Source organism: Ailuropoda melanoleuca, chromosome 9 (genome assembly GCF_002007445.2).
Source record: "Ailuropoda melanoleuca isolate Jingjing chromosome 9, ASM200744v2, whole genome shotgun sequence".
NCBI classification, from domain to species: domain Eukaryota; kingdom Metazoa; phylum Chordata; class Mammalia; order Carnivora; family Ursidae; genus Ailuropoda; species Ailuropoda melanoleuca.
Window position 1 is genome coordinate 27,619,139 of NC_048226.1, and position 20,235 is coordinate 27,639,373.

The 20,235-nt window shown below is 40.6% G+C and overlaps 1 protein-coding gene across 4 annotated transcripts in view; it reads right to left on the reverse strand.

The window, feature by feature from the left end:
• Nucleotides 1–20,235, reverse strand: part of SCAPER (S-phase cyclin A associated protein in the ER) — a 490,627-nt gene that overhangs the window by 48,440 nt on the left and 421,952 nt on the right. For 2 of the 4 annotated variants that reach the window (XM_034667999.1, XM_034667997.1), the window contains exons 25-26: nt 13,080–13,115; nt 11,846–12,001 (exon numbers count right to left, since the gene is read on the reverse strand). In XM_034667999.1, the coding sequence (XP_034523890.1) occupies nt 11,846–12,001; nt 13,080–13,115 (192 nt within the window). The remainder of the gene's footprint in view (nt 1–11,845; nt 12,002–13,079; nt 13,116–20,235) is intronic. The other 2 variants (XM_034668001.1, XM_034668000.1) reach the window with 1 other exon arrangement.

The following is a 20,235-nucleotide window of genomic DNA, read 5'->3' on the forward strand; positions in this document are numbered from 1 at the left end:
CTGAAAACAGATAAACTTATGAAAATCCTTCTAAGAATTAGAACACCCCAAAGTTAAATGGGATATTGGTAAGGTATTACATTCTTCCCTATTCTGGAAAAAGTGGAGCATCACATCCACTCAAATGGCAGAGGGTACTCAAACCTCAGCTGGGCATGGAACACGACGATGTGTAAGATTCTGTTCAGTCCTGGGATGTTGTAACAGCTGTGAATCTACTTCGAAAATTATACTCTCCTGGGGCGCCTGGGTGGCACAGCGGTTAAGTGTCTGCCTTCGGCTCAGGGCGTGATCCCGGCGTTATGGGATCGAGCCCCCACGTCAGGCTCCTCCGCTAGGAGCCTGCTTCTTCCTCTCCCACTCCCCCTGCTTGTGTTCCCTCTCACACTGGCTGTCTCTATCTCTGTCAAAAAAATAAATAAAATCTTTAAAAAAAAAAAAAAAAAAGAAAATTATACTCTCCTGCATGCACACACACATGCGCACACACATGCACCCACCCCCACCCCCTCCCACCCCCATACCCACACACCCTATAGCTTGTTTGATGCAGATCTAATTTGGAGCTCCACGAAGGGAATGTGGATGACTTAGTGGAGATGTAAGGGGAGGAGAAAACTGAAGGTGGGAAAGATGTACATGTAAGCACTATAAGATATCTGGACATTGGGTTAGAGAAGAGAAAAAATATAGGGACAATTAAAGAGTAAGATTATCAAGTAGGGTGAGGCTGGCTAATATTTGGGAGGATTTCCAAAGTGCTTGATGATGAGTTTCAGTTGAACTCAAAGAGGAACTTCTGAGAAAGAAACCTTTCTGGGAAGAGAAATGATAGATGATGAAAACAGAAGGACACTCCTGCTGTTTGGAATTGATAACCTGGAAGAGGCTGGAGAAAGAGGAAGACCAGGGGGGCACCAATGGGAACAGGAAGTAGAGGGTGAGGCCACTAAGAAGAAACTGGGCTCCGGCAGAGGTCTGAACAGAGGCCCAAGCAAGTGGTAGATACAGAGGTGATGGCCTCAAGATAGTCTGGGACAACTCAACGTGGAAGGAAGAAGTGTCAGGGAGGAGACCAGGAGGTGAGCATGCAAGCAGCTCTGGGTGACTGATGACAGGATCTAGTTCTGGATCTTGGAACTGTGGGCTAGGGCTGCTGTCCAAACAGGCCTCTCCGATGGGACACTTCTGACCCCCTAACTTCAGCTTTCTCATAGTCACTGTGAGTAGCCAAGGGCCTTGTGCTGATTTTGGCTATTTTTGCTGATGTTTTGGCTTCTCCTATCTTCAGAATTTGGCAGTGAGGCTGAAGGAGCTCTGCCAGAGGCTCTGCTGCGTGTCCAAATGAAGACAATTGCTTCTGCTGAGTGAGTAACTGAAAGGAAAAACTGTCACATCGGGGCTGCACAATGACTGCACTAGCCTCCTAACCAATCTTTCCTGCTTCCCTTCTTGCACCTCTAATCCATTCCTCACAGAGTAAACAGATGCTCTTTTTACTTTTTTTTTTTTTTTAAGATTTTATTTATTTATTCGACAGAGATAGAGACAGCCAGCGAGAGAGGGAACACAGGCAGGGGGAGTGGAAGAGGAAGAAGCAGGCTCATAGCAGAGGAGCCTGATGTGGGGCTCGATCCCACAAACGCTGGGATCACGCCCTGAGCCGAAGGCAGACGCTCAACCGCTGTGCCACCCAGGCGCCCCTCTTTTTACTTTTTAAGTAATCAGATCATGCCACTCTCTGGCTTAAAATCCTCACATGGCATCATACCTAGAATAAAACCCAAACTTCTACTCTCTCTGTCCTCATCTCCTGGCCCTTACTTCTCTGACTTCATCTAGCACTTTCTTTCTTGCTCATCACATTCTAGTATTCTGCCTTCTCTGTTTCTGGAACACACCCACCTCAGATATTTGGGAGTCATCAACTTAGCATTCTTCTCAACTACAATATTCTTCCCTTGGATCTTTACATGGTTGCTTCCTTAGCTTCGCGTCATCTCCCCAGAGAGGCCTTCCCTAACCACTCCGTCTCCAAGCCACTGTGCTGTATTACCCTGCTTTATTTTCTCATATTGCCATCACTAACTCATATTACCTAATTTGTCTATTGGTTTATTGTCTTTTTCTCCTGTTAGATTATAGTTCCATAAGTGTAGGTATTTTGTTTACTACTACATCCCTAATGCTTTGACAAATGTCTGGCACATATCAACTGCTCAATAACTAGTAATGAATAAGGAATAAATAAATGAATGAACAAAGAATAAAGAAATACATGAATGAATAAAGAATAAATAAAAGAATGAATAAATAAAGCGATGGAAGGAAGTGAGGAAGAATTAGTCTCATTCCTGACCAAGGAATGAGGGCCTTGGATGTTTCCTTCTTACCTCAGAGGAAGAACAACACGAGATGTGGGCAGCCCTTCTTTCTATGTGGAGAGCAGGCACAGGAAATGGGGCCCTGGTGTAGGTTAATGATACACACGGTGTTTGCCAACTCTGCCAGTCATAAGCTATTTCCTTTTTATTTTGTTTTTGGCTGGTGCTAGGTGCCTCAAGGGGAACTGCTAGGACATTTAGTGTCTTTCCTTAGGGAAATCTTCTTAGTTGAAGACATAAAACAAATACACAGGACAAGAGAACTAATGAATTAGCAGTAGACAAATATTAAGTAAGAGGTATAACTAGTAGGTTCCATCTCATATTTCTAAGGCAAGCATCCCTTTGATTATATCGGATAGGACTGAAAAGGATTCTGGGAGACAGAAGTTAGAGATAACTAAGGTTTTAGGTCTTAAAATCTGGTGAGATGACAGGAATCATGAGCAGAATAAGGTAGTGAAGAGGAACAGCCAACTTTGGGTGAAAGCCAATAAGCTTTAGAATCTGACATATTAAATATAACTTCTTGGTAGAAACTGCCAGTAGGAATTCCAAGAGGAATTCCATCAGGGCTTTGTTGTGAATATGATCTGTGCCTTAACTTCACTTGCTCCTGCCTTGATTTACTTTTTCCTATTTTCGTTTGTTCTAATTCTTTTCATTAAAGAAAAAAACCACTTATACTGTAATCTCTCTCAAATCTGTTTGGAAAAAGGTGGGGTACAATAAACATATATTGAAAACAGCAACTTAGGCAAGAGACAGATGTGTTAGTTCCCATTTGCCCCTTCCTTATCTAAGCCTGTGAGGGAAGAATTATCGGATTCACTTTTACAATGTGAGGAAACAGGCTTTGAGAAGCTATATCTGCCACTGGTCCCAGAGTTAGGAGAGCAGCAACTGCAACCACGTTTTTCTGACTTCCAAACCTGTGCTCTTCAACACAACCCTACACAAAGGTTTTCTTCTTGAGATCCTGCCCTCCAAAGTCCTAGAGCCACTGGGAGTCCAACTGAAAGTGCATCCTGGATATATTTTGCTGTTCTAAACCTGGTGAGCCTACACCACATGTACTGACAGTCTGCCTTCGTAGGACCCTATCCCCTCTGGGAGTGGTCAGTCACTGAAGGCTGCCCCTAAACTTTGGTCCTGTGGGGTATGGTCCAGAAAACTCCCTTTCTCTGGCACAGTCCCAGACACATAGTGGACATACAAGTTGAACTGTAGCAATGAAGTGGTCATCGTTCTGTCCCTATAAGTCAACTAAGTCTTTATTACTAGCAGGGACAGATCTTTCAGAAAGCACTAATCGCAGTTGTGAATATAGAAGCAGCCCAGAAGTTTCTGCTCTTGTGTCCTTCTCACTCTCTAGATCTGAAGCATGACGTAGTCACTCCTCCTTATCACTCTAGAGGCTGCCATGCTCCCTTGGAAGGTCTGAGCAGGATTGCTGAAGATACCTCTACAATGAACATTTAGCCCAGGACACACAAAAGGTGCTCAACAAATGTTACTTCCTTTACTTTTACTTGCTGACTCCTATTACATTTACTTCATTCCCTATCTCCCAATCTCAGAAAGTCTTTTGTCTAGGGACAGTGGCTAATGACAACAAAAGGTTCAAAAGTTAACAAAAGTGATGTCAAGAGACAGGGTGACAATACCAGATATGAGACTGCAGAGAGAACAGAAGACAGATGAGAACAGGATATTGGAAACACATTTATCTTCAGGGTAGGCTGGAACGTGGAAGATTGTATTTTTCAAACACAGCTATGGCAATATTTCTGGTCCTACACGCTCTTCTAGGACCTTCATATTCCCCATGAAGAGGTGAAGTCTATTTCTCCTCCCTTTGAAGCAGTTGGGGGGATGTTGTGACGGTCTTGATGAAGAGAATTCAGTGGAAGTCATGCTGCATAACTTCTGAGGCTAGCTCATAAAAGGTGATATGGTTTCTACCTGGCTCTTTGTCAAGATGCTCCTTCTTGGAACGTGGCACCATGCTGTGAGGAAGCCCAAATTAGCCTCTGCAGAGCGACCAGATGGAAAGATCCTCAGCTAACAGCCACATGAACTACAGATGTGTGTGAATAAGTACTCAGACGACTTCAACTGCTAGCCTTCCAACTTCTAGTCTTCTTCCAGTCGAGGCTCGGATATTGTGGAACAAAGATAAGCCATTCTCTATGTATCGTGACAAAATTCCTGACACACAGAGTCTGTGAGATTAATAGACGGCTTTTTTTTTTTTTAAAGATTTCATTTTTTAATGTAATCTCCACCCCCGATGTGGGGCTTGAACTCATGACCCTGAGATCAAGAGTTGCATGCTCTAATATTGAGCCAGCCAGGCTCCCCAGCAGATGGCTGTTTTATGCCACTAAGTTTTGGGGTGATTTGTAATATAGCCATAGTAATTGGAACAAGGAGAAGAAAAGCAAAGGAAAATATGTGGAAGGGTGAGACCAGAAGAGTTCGGGGAAAAGAGCAGGATTAGAGTCTGTAAATTGTCAAGGAGCAATTAGGACTAGTTCTAAAAGGTAGAAGTGGGGAAACAGGTTACAGATGGGTATGAGAGATTTTTTAGGCATTCATTAAAACTTAACAGTGACAGAATAAGTTCCCTTAGTAAGTAATGAGTTCCCTGTCAAAAGAGACATTCATATATAGACTGGATGAGGCTACTGAAGAGATTCACACATGAAGAGAAGACTGGATTAAGGTAACATTAAGATTCCTTCCAGTCAACAAAATGTGACAACAGATTAGATCTGGGGTAGAAGGAAGAGAGATGAGACAGAGATGATGACGTCTGGAGTCTGATGAGATCATACATAAAAAGAGACTTAGGATTTAAAAATTTCTTTTTCATTCCTTTTGCTTCTTGATTGTTAATCGTCTCTCCCATTTTCTACCTCCTCTCTAATATGTTCTCCATCAGGTATTCTTGATACTTGATTAATGCTCTCAAAATATGCTTCTTAGCATGTCTTTCCTGATCAAAGGCTCTTGATGACCACACTGCCACATCTCAGCAAGTCATTTTATATAGCTCACACAGTACTTTTACATTCATTATCTCAGTTGAACCTCCTAACAACCTGGGAGGCACTAAAATCACCACTACAGACATCTCACAACGCAGCTCAAGGAAGCACGCCATCGGTTCTTCATAGGTCTCTGCCACGATGTCAGCTTGAGCTGTTTTTTTTTTTTTTTTAAAGATTTTATTTATTTATTTGACAGAGATAGAGACAGCCAGCGAGAGGGAACACAAGCAGGGGGAGTGGGAGAGGAAGAAGCAGGCTCATAGTGCAGGAGCCTGATGTGGGGCTCGATCCCATAATGCCGGGATCACGCCCTGAGACGAAGGCAGATGCCCAACCGCTGTGCCACCCAGGCGCCCCTGTTTTCTGTAACTGCCTTTCTCTCAGTTCTATATGTTCCAACCCCTTCTGTCTTTCAAGGCCTGTATTAAATTTTAGTTGCTCTAATTCCTACAACTAAGAGTGGTCTTTCCCTCCTTTTACCTCCATCAGTGATGATGTAATAACAGTAGCCTATGTTTATTAAGCACGTACTACGCGCCAGGCGGTGTGCTAAGTGCTTCCATGTGTTATCTTCTATTCTCTGTATCACTCTCTGCCTTATACCGTGGGTCTTGGTATATGCGTCTTCTTTCCTCTACTGGTTGACAAGGTCCTTTAGGACACAAGTGATGTCTGAGTCATTTCTGCTTTCTCCCAAGTTCAGCACAGGGCCTGGCACAGAGCAAGTGCTACATAAATATTTGTTTAATGCATGAGTGAATAATTCAGGCAGGCAGAGTTAAAGTTTACCTTTGCCTGAACAAATGGTTTTCAAGCACCCTTAAACACTTGAGAAGCACTCATTTATATCTACATAGTTAATGAGCTAAATTATAAATCATTCTTATCTTTTTATGACACAGGTTTCCAGGGACCTTGGCTAGAACCACTTTGTTAGTGTAGTTTATGGATATGAAAATATATATAACAATAAACTCTTTTTTGTGTAAATATATTCTAGAATGTAAAACAGTCTTCTCTGACCAGTCAGAATTAGCTAGGTTTTATAAGCTCCTCTCCTTATTCTGTGCGGCCATAAGGGCTGTGAACTCTTTCACTGTGGATCCACTGCTTCCTGGCCCTCTCCCTATAGTGCCTAGTACAGTTATAGACTAGGAAATGATTGCTAAGTGAAAGGCCTGTGTTGGCTGCAATTTATAATCACTCATTACTGTTCTGATCCTATTAGTTCAGCTAAGGAGTCAGCACCTTCAGGGGGCCTCCATGAGTCTCAGCCAATTAAGGCAGTTGAGATGTTGCCCTGAGATTTGAAAACTATCCCCTTTTCTCTTTACTACTTAAAGGACCAAGAATGGAAAAGTGATAACAGTAAAGGCTAAAGAAATAAGCATTTCTGAAAGTCCTATTACAGAGGGTTGAATTTTGCTTAAGTGATTAAGAATCATAACTTGCAAAAAGTTCTTCGATTCACATTCTGGAGTAATTCTAACATAAAATCAATCCTTTCACCAGAAGATCACAATTTCAATTTTTACTTAAATGCAAGTTCAAAACCAGGCCTGGTACAAAAATCATCAGTCTTTTCTCCCCCCATGCTGAAGCAAAGATTAATAACATAATCCCTGACACCCAAATTGTCTTTCAGAAAACCTAGGTAAAAATGAGAAGATTAAGGGCACAATAGGAGAGTAGAGCAAAGGCAGCCCTGCTGTAATCACTGCCACAAAGCCCGGGCCACCAGCAGACTGCAGTGTTTACCCAAAGCCCTGGGCTAATCAGTGTACTTAATTATCTCAGGGCTTGCCAGCTCATAAGAAGCGATTTTTGAAGGCTTCTCTGGCTTCTCTTTGTCTTTCTATCCCTGCTGGTCATAAAAGAGCTTTGACAACAAGCTCTCCTCAACTTTCTGGCTCTGGTTGGCTTGTCCTGATAGCCAAAACAGGCATTATGTCAATTACTCGAATATAACAACAGCCACACTACCTTTCTTCCCAGACACAGCTGTGACCTTCTAGAGAAAAACTCTGACATATGTAACAAACTGCTTTCAACAGGCTATTGTAGTTTATAGTTTACAAATAAAATTTCCATGAAGAAATGGGAAAGTAGTTTGAAATGGTCTTGTAAATATCAGAGGCAAACTAATCTGACGCGGTAGGAAAAGCTCCCTGTGTTCTTGTGGTTGGTGGTGTTCAGGAAGAGCTGAAGACTGAAGGACGAGGAGAGCAGCAATTAGGGATCGTCCTTTCACCTCATTCACAGAAGTGGCTGATACTGATACTGCTAAGAATTTCCTAGGTAAATTAAGCAGGAAACCCCTGGACCTTCCCCCCCCCCCCGAATAATCTGCTTTTGTAGCAAGGCCTACTAATAGAAATTGGTTGAGTAACTGAAGATGGAGAAGGAAATTATAGTGGGAAAAATGGATTAAGAATTCTTAAAAACCACCAAGCATTAATCACTGATTTATTTAAAATCCAGTTGCATATGTACATAAGAACAATATACATATACACAAAGACATTGGTCTACTTGGATAATCCTTAGGCATATTTCCTCTGTGGAAAACTACTTATATTCCCTAATCTGGAGATGATACCATCCACCACTCACAAATTTCAAGTCAGAAACCTGGGAGCCATTTTAGGTTCTTCCCTTCCTTCTACCTCCCACATCACCAGCCTCTATGCCATCTCTCTTACATTTATTCTGTAACCTCTTAATGCATTTGCTCCTATTTCCGCTGTCCCCACAGCCCTCAACATTTCCCACTTGGTTCCTGCAAGAGCCTCTCCACTATTCCTTCTGCCTCTAGGCTCATGCCATTCCAGTCCTTTCTAGCCTTTTCACTTAACAGAAATCTCATCCTGTTACTCTCTCTTAAACAACTTCGTGACTTTCTACAGCTCTAGTGTGGCACACCAAGCTCTTGTCTCCCTTTTGGGCTTCCTGGAGCTAGCATCTATGGAGCTCACTTACTATTCCACCTCCCGTCACTCTTCACAGTCATCCTATTGCACGGTTACGTCAAACTGAGCATGAGACAGTATCTTGTATGTCTGTGTCTCTTGGTTTGGGTTGCCTCCAAACCAGACCCTGAAACAGGGATATGGGTGCAAGTAATTTACTTGTGAGGAAGCCAAGGACAGAAAGAGGGAAGGGAGAAAGCCGATCAAGGATGTGTTACTGCATAGCTTACCACGGGCGTCCCTCTGACAGACTGTACAGAACACCTTGGAGCAGTCTCACTGAGGGTGAGTGGAGCTGGGATATAATCCACCCATTTATTGCTGGAGAGTCACTCCCAGAGGTATTAACTCCCCTGCACTTGTAGCAAACAGCTACTTGTCCAGAGAATATCCTCAGGCAGAGAGAAATACAGGAATCTGTTGGCAGGTGGCCTCCAGGGGGGCCAAAGACAGCAATAACATCTGCTATAACATACAGAGCACGTATTATGCCCCTTTTCTGTGTGACATTCTTCCCTCTATTGTCTTCCTGGGTCCTTTAAGATTTAGTCCATTGAAACCTCTCTTGACCTCCTGTGGGAGTGCTTTACATCCTTCTCTGTGAACACTCTCTTCTGCTGCAGCTGTTAGTTTATAGTCTGACCCCAGACCAGGCTCTGGGCTCCCTGAGGGCAGTGTCTTGGGTACCTGTGTTGGTGTCTGGCACAGGGCAGATGCTCAGTCAATGTCTTTTGGAAGAGGACATGACTGTGTGTGTTAAAGAGAAGGGGATCCTGTTTTCCACATATGTAACTAAGAAAATCTTCAAAGAAATGAAATATATGCTCCTGCCATTTTGAATTACATGAAGTCAAGTGTGTAGGTGAGAGCGCTGAAATAGGAATGTTGTATCCTAATTCGTTAGTTTGGCTCAGTTGCCTTCCCTATAAAAGCAAGTGCTGTGAGTGACCTCTAAGCTTCTTTCGAGCTCCACAGATTTCAGGCGACTAATCCGTGTGTAAGTGAAAGCTGAAGCCCACAAACTACAACAAACACATATGGAAACGCTTACGTGCCTGATATTCGTCTGGATTTAAGGAAAGAGTACAGGTGATAAAGACTTGAGATGCTGGAAGGTTTATAGTGCTGTGCATACAAAAGAACCACTGTAGGAAGGGGTCTCCTGGGTGAGAGGACACCTCCTAGGGAGCAGCCTCGCTACTGCACAGGAGCTAGCCGGGCAGCATGGCAAGACCCCAAGTTGGCAGGTGCCAATGCCCTGGATGGAGCCCTGTTAGTGCTGCTAGCCTCTGTGATGTGGTACCACCTGATCGTATTCAGGTTATGGACCCACGAACAGCCACTTCCTAAGTTGTCATCTAATCCCTGGAAGGCAGCTCTGTCTGCATTTCTAGAAGAGAACGCTGAATATAGGTTGTGCTTGGCCTCCCTGACATTCAGGTAGTCTTAATCTTCCTAGAAATGTGACTGAGGGTAAAGGGAGGTTAACATAAGGAAGAACAGGTGGGTTTCGGGGTCCTATGTATAACAGACTAAAAAATATTAAGGAGGTTCATTTTAGAAAGCAAATTCTCTCTTTTAAAATATTCTCAATATAGTCAAAGGCATTCTGCGTACATTGAATATGGGTGGATATTTTTTTAAGCAGCTAGACCTCAGAAGTTTCAAATTTTTAACTTTTATTTTAGTTTTAACTTTCTTCTTAACATATCCTTAAAAAAACATATAATTCTTCTCTAACAAATCAATGGCATAAAAAAAGAGGCAGAGGGGAAAGGGAACTTTTACAGAATGAAAGAGACTTGAGAGACATAACAACCAAATGTCACCTGAAATTTGGATTCTGGTTCCAAGAAATTATGGTAGAAAGATGTCTGAGACAGTGGGGAAAGGTGAACATGGACCGGGTACACTACAATATTATTTTTAGATATTGTTTCTATCGTTCTATAAAGTATTATAATGCTAGTTGTGATAATGGCATCAGAGACGCATGCTGAAGTATCTTCAGTGAAATGAATACCTGAAATTTGTTTTAACATGCTCTAGCCATAACTCCCCTCCCCCAAAACAAAAATCCAACAAAAGAAATCAAACACCCAGGGGGTAAGTGGGCGGATAAAATAAGACTGGGAAAATATTGATAATAGTTGGAGCTAGACAATGGATACTATAGGGGTTCATTATCGTACTCTTTCCTTTTGGGTATGTTGAAAAGTATATAAAATATAAATAAAAAGGGCTACAGCAAAAAAATATATGCAATGCTGTTTAGAATTTAATTGTAAGAAAATTATTTTACTGAATATTCTTAATATGCCTGAAGGCTATGTCATATTCCTATCAGAAACACAATCACTATTGCAAATGATTCTTAATTGCTGGGAGGGGAGAGAAAAGAACATAATGGGGGTTTTCTCTGCCCTTCCTAGAGAATTATTGCTTTTGAAGACAGTCCACAGGATGGGGTGAGGGTCTAACGAGCCAACCAGGCCAGCAGTTGTGTAGAGGCCGCTTTTGGGCAACCAATTTGAGCAACAGAAACCTGACTAAGGTAGAGGGTCCACAGTGACCCCCAACCCCCCCCCCAATACAAACAGGCCCACTAGGCGACCCACCTCAGAATATTCATAAGCCCCAGCTGACCAATGGGCTACTTACAACCAGGCACAGGTACCAAAACCGGAAAATTCCATATGTTCCCATACCTCCTCACTTCCCCTTCTTACCTACATCCCCCCCCCACTGCCTCGTGGCAGACCGTCTCTCCTTTGCTGTCCTGCCTGCTACTCCCCTGAAGTATATTCAATAAACTTTTATCTCCTTTGTTCTGCCTTGGGTGAATTCTTTCACTACCCACACCACAGGCCTCCACCTGATTGTTGTCTGTCCTACACATAGGTCATATGTAACTGCAGGGAGCTATTGTTTTTGGATGGCTCCCTTCCCTTATTCATGAAGGTACCCTGGAGAAAGAGACAAAAGAGGAAAATAAACAAACCTAGGAGGCTGTAAATAAAAGCATGTGAACACAGTCATGGACGCTATGAGGCTGTGCTGTATTGTGCTGAGGGTCTGGCTTGATCTGGTGCAGGCTTTGTTACTGACTCACTAACTCAAGGAGAATCACTTGATTCCTCTGAATTTCAGGGGAAGTAGAACTGGATGACCCCTAAGATCTCTTCCAGCCATGACAGTTAACTGTATGATACCAACAAAAAAAATAGAGTCTGATAGGAGCTACACGTGTAGCCAGGGAAAAACAAGAAATACAAGGCTAGTCCCAATATGGGAGACCAGTAAGAACAAAGGTAGGGCAAAGAAGAAAAGAGGCCAAGACGACCACTTGTATCCCTATGAAATGACCCCAAGATGGGCAAAATTTAAGAGAGGTTTCCAAAGTTGAGTCCAGATTGATATCAAGTAGAAGTCTTACCTTCTGGTGACAGCAAGGCACAGCATGCACATGCCATGTAAGAGTTCTGTGGCCTGCTGCAGAAATGTGGCCATCTTGGGATTCTCATCCACTGGTCCTTGCACTGAGAGGAAGCAGCCATGAAGCTTGTTGATAAGACCTATGTTCACCATGTAGCTAGATGTAGGGAGAAACGTGTGTTATCAGTCTGCATGGGCTGGCAAGATCTTCAAAGATAAGTTTTAAAAACACAGGCTTAGGTCTACCCTCCAACAAGCAAAGAACACAGGTTTGGGTAAAGCATCTCAACTAATAATATCCTTAGATTTAGTCCTGAATAATCAGCTATTTCTGTAAGTGATTCTCTGATGCTATTCTTTAAGAAAGATGAGTGAAAATGATTATCTGATCATTTTTTAGTGGTCTAACAAGTCTATCAATAGTTGAAATGATTTATAATTACCTCTACACTTTTGAAAAGCAATACTTTTTAAAGTACCAGAGAGCCAAATTCACTAGAATGTAGGTATTCAGAAAATAAGATGATGCTACCCAGATATATTCTTGTTACAACCTAAATTTTTTTAATAATAATTTATTATGTTATGTTAGTCACCATACAGTACATCCTTAGTTTTTGATGTAGTGTTCCATGATTCATTGTTTTGTGTATAACAACCAGTGCTCCATGCAATACATGCCCTTCTTAATACCCATCACAACCTAAATTTCTAATGTAGGTTCTCTATTTTTCAAAACTCTATCACCATTAAGAGTGTAACAGTGAGAATCTAATTGCTTACTGTTATGAAAAGTACCCATCTTGACAGTTGACAATAACATTTAGGAAGTCACTTTCATCTTTTCAGCCCATTAAACAGCTTTCCAGAGCTGTTTATTAAACTGGACCAAAAATAGCAGCTCTTTTATTAGTCTGCAAAGCAGCTATTATTGAAAATAGTATTTCAAGACTATAAATGATCTTGTAGACAAATCAGTCTTAGCTTAGATTTTATACCGATTCAGTGTTTCTTTTTGTTTTTTTTTTAAGATTTTATTTATTTATTCGACAGAGATAGAGACAGCCAGCGAGAGAGGCAACACAAGCAGGGGGAGTGGAAGAGGAAGAAGCAGGCTCAAAGCGGAAGAGCCTGATATGGGGCTCGATCCCATAACGCCGGGATCACGCCCTGAGCCGAAGGCAGACGCCCAACCGCTGTGCCACCCAGGCGCCCCTCAGTGTTTCTGTACTTACATGTATGATAGGGGCAGGACTTTGAATACAGTAGTTCTGAAAATCAACATGTTAACTTTTAGCAATAAATGCAAAGGAACTGATGCTTCTACTCATAAGTGCACTACAATCCCCAGCACTATTCATTTACCAATACACCTATTTGTAAAAGTAAGGAAAATCTGATGAATAATTCATGTCTGGAGCTTCTTCCAAGTTTACTACTTAGAAGGTGCAATATAATGGTCCTTTTCTCCTCTTATATTAGGAAATATAATCACCTGGGCTACTCAACATCTCCTAAGGTTTTAAAATTGGGAAGTATGAAATGATGACCACCAGAATTACTCTCTTATAATGAAGGAAACCGACAGACTGACATATGCACACAATGAGGATCTTATCATATTCTGATTTAACAGAATCAGACTCAAAAACAGACTCTTACATTTGCACAGAGCTTTTCAATTTAGAAGGTGTTTTTATATTAATCATCCCAATGAATTATCCTAACAATCCCATGAGAACAGATAGAGCTTTGGTTTTTGTCCAACCAGCATATTCTCCTCTCCTATTCCATGTAGCCCTGGTGGGATTCTTAAATACTGTGCTCTCCTACAAATGCAGAAGTTAGTATGTACTCCATGATAGTCAAAGCATTCATTAGCGAGGCCATAATAACATGTTCTAGGATGGGTACATGACATAAAAAGGACCAATCAGGACCTTCTGTGGGATTAATAGATGACCACAGGATGAATCTCTTTTCTCTGTACTGAGAGATATGAACCTGGGGTTTGCTGGTAGCCAACTTACTTGCTACACAAATATATGCTTATAGGATGAAGCCAAGAAGAGACAAGTAGAAGTGAGAAAACAGACAAAGCCTGCATGGTATAATTGGAGTCTTAGCATCTAGCTCCAAACCTCTACCTTTCCAGTTACAGAAGTCACTTTACTAGCCTTTTTTGCTTAAGTTATTTCAAGTTAAGTTTCTAAGAGTTCTAACCATAGAAAGTAAAAATTTACTTTTTATGATTATAAAATACAGGCTCATTATGAAGATTTATGTAGCAAAGAAAAGCAGGAAAAAACAGAAAGTTGCCCATAATTTCACAAAAGACAACCACAGTCTGATATGTTTCCTTTTGTTTTTTCTATTTGATTTTTTTCTCTATATGACTNTGCCCCCACTTTACTAGCCTTTTTTGCTTAAGTTATTTCAAGTTAAGTTTCTAAGAGTTCTAACCATAGAAAGTAAAAATTTACTTTTTATGATTATAAAATACAGGCTCATTATGAAGATTTATGTAGCAAAGAAAAGCAGGAAAAAACAGAAAGTTGCCCATAATTTCACAAAAGACAACCACAGTCTGATATGTTTCCTTTTGTTTTTTCTATTTGATTTTTTTCTCTATATGACTGACATTAATTTGAATTTTATTCAACTATTTTAGGCATTTTCTATATCATGAAAAATATCTTTGTAAGCATTACATTTTAAACCTTTAAAAACTATATTATTGAAAAGTTTTAACATAAACAACAAAAAAAGACAGACTAGGATATCAAACCCCCATGCATTTATCATCCAACCCTGATAACCATCAACCAGGGCCAATCCTACCCATCCACACCTATCTTGCATAATATATAAGCAAGTCTAAGTCATTACATAATTTCATTCATAAATGTTTTAGTTTGTATCTCTAAAAAATAAGAACTTGAAAAAACAACCACAATAGCATTACATCTGAAAGTAACAATAATTCCTTAGTACCATCAAGTAACTAGTATTCAAATTTCCAGAAGTACCATAAATATTTTAACATTTTTAATAGTTTTTAAAAATTAGGATCCAACTAAGAACCATACATTATAATTGGTTACTATATCTTCCTCAGTCTCTTCTTAATCTTTTTGTTACCCCTCTATCTCTCTTTTCTTCCTTTGCAAATTTATTTGTTGAAAAAACGTGGTTGCTTATTTTATAGTTTACCACAATCTAAATTTTGCTGCTCATATCCCTGTGGTGTCATTTACCATATCTTCTTTTTTTTATAATAATATATTTTATTATATTACATCAGTCACCATACAGTACATATCTTCTTGAACTATGTATTTCCTGTAAAATGATCTAGATTCTAGAGGTCTGGCTGCATACATGAACATCATTTTTTTAAATGGGTGAATAATTTTCTACCAGTGGAATATTTTTGGAGCTTCTGGCAGTTTTCAGTATCCATCACTATAAACCATGTTGGGATGAACATTTTGTGTACAAATCCTTGCCAGACTTCAAGTTACTTTCTAGAAGTAGAATTACAGAGCCAAAGAGTATGCAGATTTTCAGAATTCTTGATATGTATATAGGCCCATTACATTAAAAAAAACCTTGAATCAGTTTATAGTCCTACCTGTAGGGTAGGAGAAAACCATATTCACTGTGTGGGTGTTGGTATTACTATTCCCATTTGATAGATGAGGAAACTGAGGCTCAGGGATTGTAAAGTACTAGTCCAGTCAGGAGAGATGCAATCTCCTAAGGTCTTCTGATTCCTGATAAGGTGTCCTTTCCACTAAATACACTCTTGCGTGGCATTTTTTGGGGTCCTTACTGAGGTATTAGCTGTTGTCGTTGTTTTTTGGGGGGGGTGGGGAGGGGCAGAGGGAGGAGAGAGAGAATGTTAAGCTGGGCATGGAGCCTGATGTGGGGCTTGAATCTCAGAACCTTGAGATCATGACCTGGACAGAAACGAAGAGTTGGAACTTAACAGACCGAGGCACCCAGGAGCCCCTGAGGTATGAGTTCTTTAAACAAGAATGGAAAATATTTTCTCAGACCATTCTTGAGACTAATAATGACCACACAAAACTTTAAAACCACCTAGTTTTGAGATGAAAATGGCTTAACCAGATTTCCTGTACTAGTCTTGAAATAGCCAGAAATGAGGAAAAGACTTCCAGAATGAATGAAGCAGCATAGAAAAACCAAACCAAACCATAATGAACACTATTGAGCAGGTGGTCCTTTCTGAGCGTGGTCTCCTTCGGTTACCGGGGGCCATCAATGGTGCCTACTGAGTCTGACCAATGTTTTTCTAAACTGTTTGTGTCCTGAATCACTGCTCTGGCAATCTTCAGATGATTGTGTAACAAGATACTGAAACTAAATGGCTCTAAAGGATCAGTGCAGAAAAATTCATTTTTGCTAACTTCACAGTTTTGAGGGAAGAATGTAGAATGTGCCAATGGATGTTGGCATCAGCAGCAACATATCTTTTACACTGTGATCGTTAGGCTGAAATTATAATGTTGAGACTGTTAACCATATATAAGATGAAAAGCTTTAATGTGGACTTCTTAGAATATACATCCTGGGAAACATGCTGCTGTTGTGACTGCTCCAGAAAATGGACCTCTCCATTTATTTCACCACTTGAGATTTGAAATGAGTCCCTCTGCAGCTTTTGCCACTGCAATGTATAAGCTGAAAGATATCTATCTACCTATCTCCCTCTGTATAAAGATATCTATCTATCTATCCATCTATCTATCTATAAAGGTTTGAATATATATTATATATGCTGTGTCCCATAAGGTTTGGCATCCTGTGCTTCCATCTTCATTTGTCTTAAAAAGGTTAAAAAAATTTCTTCTTTGATCCATTGATTGTTCAGGACTGTGCTGTTTAATTTCCATGTATACGTAAATTTTTCAGCTTTCCTCCCATTATTGTCTTCTAGTTTCATATCATTGTGGTAGGAAAAGGTATTTGATAAAAATTCCATGTTCTTAAATTTGTTGAGACTTCTTTTGTGGCCTAATATATAATCCATCCAAGAAAATGTTCCATGTGCACTTGAGAAGAATATATATTCTGCTGCTATTGGAGAGACTGTTCTATATGTGTTAGGTCCTTTGGCCTATAGCGTTTAAATCTGCTGTTTCCTTATTGATTCTCTGTCTGGAAGATCTGTCTATTGTTGGGAGTGGGGTATTAAAGTCAATAACTATTATCATATTATTGTTTATTTCTTTTAGTTCTATTAGTATTTGTTTTATATATTTAGGTGCTCCAGAGTTAAGTACATAAATATTTATCACTATTCTATCTTTTTAGACTGACCCCTTTATCATTATACAAAGACCTTCTTTGTCTCTTTTGATATTTTTAGTTTAAAATCTATTTTGTTTGACATAAATATAGCTACCCTGCTTTCTCTTAGTTACCATTTCCTTGAAATACCTCTTTCCACCCCTTCATTCTATGTATGTCCTTAATGCTAAAATGAGTCTCTTGTAGGAAGCATATGGTTGGATCTTGTTATTTTATCCATTCAGCCACTCTGTGTGCTTTGATTAGAGAATTTAATTCAATTACACCTAAAGTAATTATTAATAAGTAAGGACTTACTATTGCTATTTTGTTGTTTTCTGATTGTTTTGTACTTTCCTTATTCCTTGCTTCTTTTCTTGCTGTCTTCCTTTGCGATCTGATGACTCTTTGAAGTGGTGTGATTTGACTCCTTTTTAATAATTTTTTGTGTATCTACTACAGGTTTTCCTTTGTGGTTACCAAGAGGCCTAAATAAAATATATTTATTACATCCCACTTTATGCAGATAAGTTTGACAGCATATAGAAACTTGATGATTTTACTTCTCCCCTGCTCACATTTTAGGTTACTGATGTTACAATTTATATTTTTTAATAGTGTGTATCCAATAACAAATTACTGTAGTTATGGTTACTTTTAACACATTTGGTTTTTAACCTTTAAACTAGGGTTGTAAGTGAATTGTGCACCACCATTACAGTATCAGACATTCAGACTTTGCCTGTATGTTTGCTATTTCCAGTGACTATTACACATCCATGTGTTTTTGTTGTTACCCTCCTTTTGTTTCAGCTTGAAGAATGCCCTTTAGCATTTCTTGTAAGGCAGGTCTAATGGTGGTGAACTTCTTCAGCTTTTGTTTGTTTAGGAAAGGCTTTATTCTTCATTTCTGAAGGACAGCATTACCAGATACAGCATTCTTGGTTGACAGTTTTTTCTTTCCATATTTTGAAAGGCTGTGCCTTGATGTTGAATGGGATTGCAGGCTGGACTTCAGAGGGCTGCTGGCTGGACTCTGATGCTGGGCAAGTATGCCCCCTGGGTTCTCTGGTTGTGAGGGGCTCCCAGGTATATCTCAGAGTTGGGTGGGGCTATAGGCTATGCTTTGAGGTTTCCCAGGGTCACTGTTCAGGCTTCCTGGTTATGTGAGGGGCAAGAAACTATCATCAACAGTTGGGTTAGATGCTGGCTTGGCTACCTGCCTGAGCATAGCTGTAGGATGGGCTACATGGCTGCTGGGGTTCTTTGGCTGGTCAAGACCCGAGATAATGCTGAGCAGCTGGGCAGGGATTTGCTTCCTGCTCAAGTGGGCCTATAGAACAGGCTCTACAGCCAGTACAACCTGGTGACTGAGGAACCGAATCAGGCAGAACTGCCAAACAAGCTCCTTGCCTTGATGGGACTATTGGTTTAGCTCTGTGAATGGGCAGAAATGCTATCTGAGATTTCTGCTCAGGAATGCAGTCCACCAGTATTTGAGAGCTGATTGCTGGCAGTCCCCCACCCCCACCCCCGCCATGTGGTTGAGCCTTGCAGATTCCCCCAGTGATCCTGAAGATTTCCCAGTGGTCCTCATGAGGCAAAACCCAAGTGGGCCTCCTAGGGAGTGTCCCACAACCCAAGGGAGAGGGATATTCACTTTGGGCTCTCTTTTTGCACTGGAGAAACTACAGGCTTAGAGGGACCCTCTCAGTGTAGCACTGTGCCAGCCTGGGGGAAGGGGTGATGTGGTCAGAGTGTTAGCTCTTCCTTTTACCCTTCTAATGCAGTTCTTCTTGGTCTCTGAGGTTCAGGGAGGGTACTTCAGTCTCACCCAACCTTAATTTCTGGTATTTTCACAGGTGTCTTATCTATGGACAGTTGTTAGCTGGTCTTCTTGTGAGGAGGACTGAAGTTGGCAGGAACCTATATCGTCATCTGCTCAACGACACAATCAGCTCTATAGTACAGAACTAAGATCTTGTAAACAGAGTCCTACCCCAAGGAATTAACACTGCTCCAAACAAGTAGAAGCATCATCTGTGGCACTGCGCTTCCACTTCATAGCACAGGATGGTTGGTAATATTTTAGTGCATTCCAACCACATCTCAGCAAGGTTCTGAAGGCTTAAAGTCCAAGATCAAGGGGCTGACAATGTTGAACTCCTCTGTGGACTCTCTTTGGTTTTCAGATGGCTGACCTTTTGCTGCCTCTTCACACAGCTGTCGCTCTGTACACGTGCCTACTGTTCTTAATATATGAAGGCTCAAAAGAATGATGCTATATAATATTGTGTAAACCTATGATTACTCATAGGTAATCTTTGTGTAGGTCAATTTGGCAATATGGACAAAAACACTTAATGCGTATTCTTCTGACCTAGAAATTTTACTTCTTAGCATTTATTTTAAGAAAACAGTCAGTTGCAGGGAAAGATGAGTCTACGAATAGAAAAAACCTACATAAGTAATAATAGGTTACTTGAAGCAAATAAATGAAATACTTGGAAAGCCAGTAAAAAGTAATTTGCACGGTTTTTATTTATCCATCAGGTGGAACAGCAACAGAGGGACAGGCCTAACCCACTCACAAGGAAGCAGTTGACCAAGATTAGAGCAGAAATCAATGAATTAGAAACCAAAAGTACAGTAGAGCAGATCAACAGGACTAGAAGCTGGTTCTTTGAGAGAATCCATAAAATTGATAGACCACTGGCAAGACTTATCCAAAAGAAAAGAGAAAGGACTGAAATTAATAAAATTATCAATGAAAAAGGAGAGGTCATGACCAACAGCATTGAAATTGGAAGGATTATTAGAAATTTTTATCAACAGCTTTATGCCAATAAATTAAGCAATCTGGAAGAGATGGAGGCCTTCCTGGAAACTTATAAACTACCAAGACTGAAACAGGAAGAAACTGATTTCTTAAACAGGCCAATGAATTATGAAGAGATTGAGTCAGTGATAAACAACCTTCCAAACAACAAAACTCCAGGCCCGGGTGGTTTTCCTGGGGAATTCTACCAAACATTCAAAGAGGAAATAATACCTATTCTCCTAAAGCTATTTCAA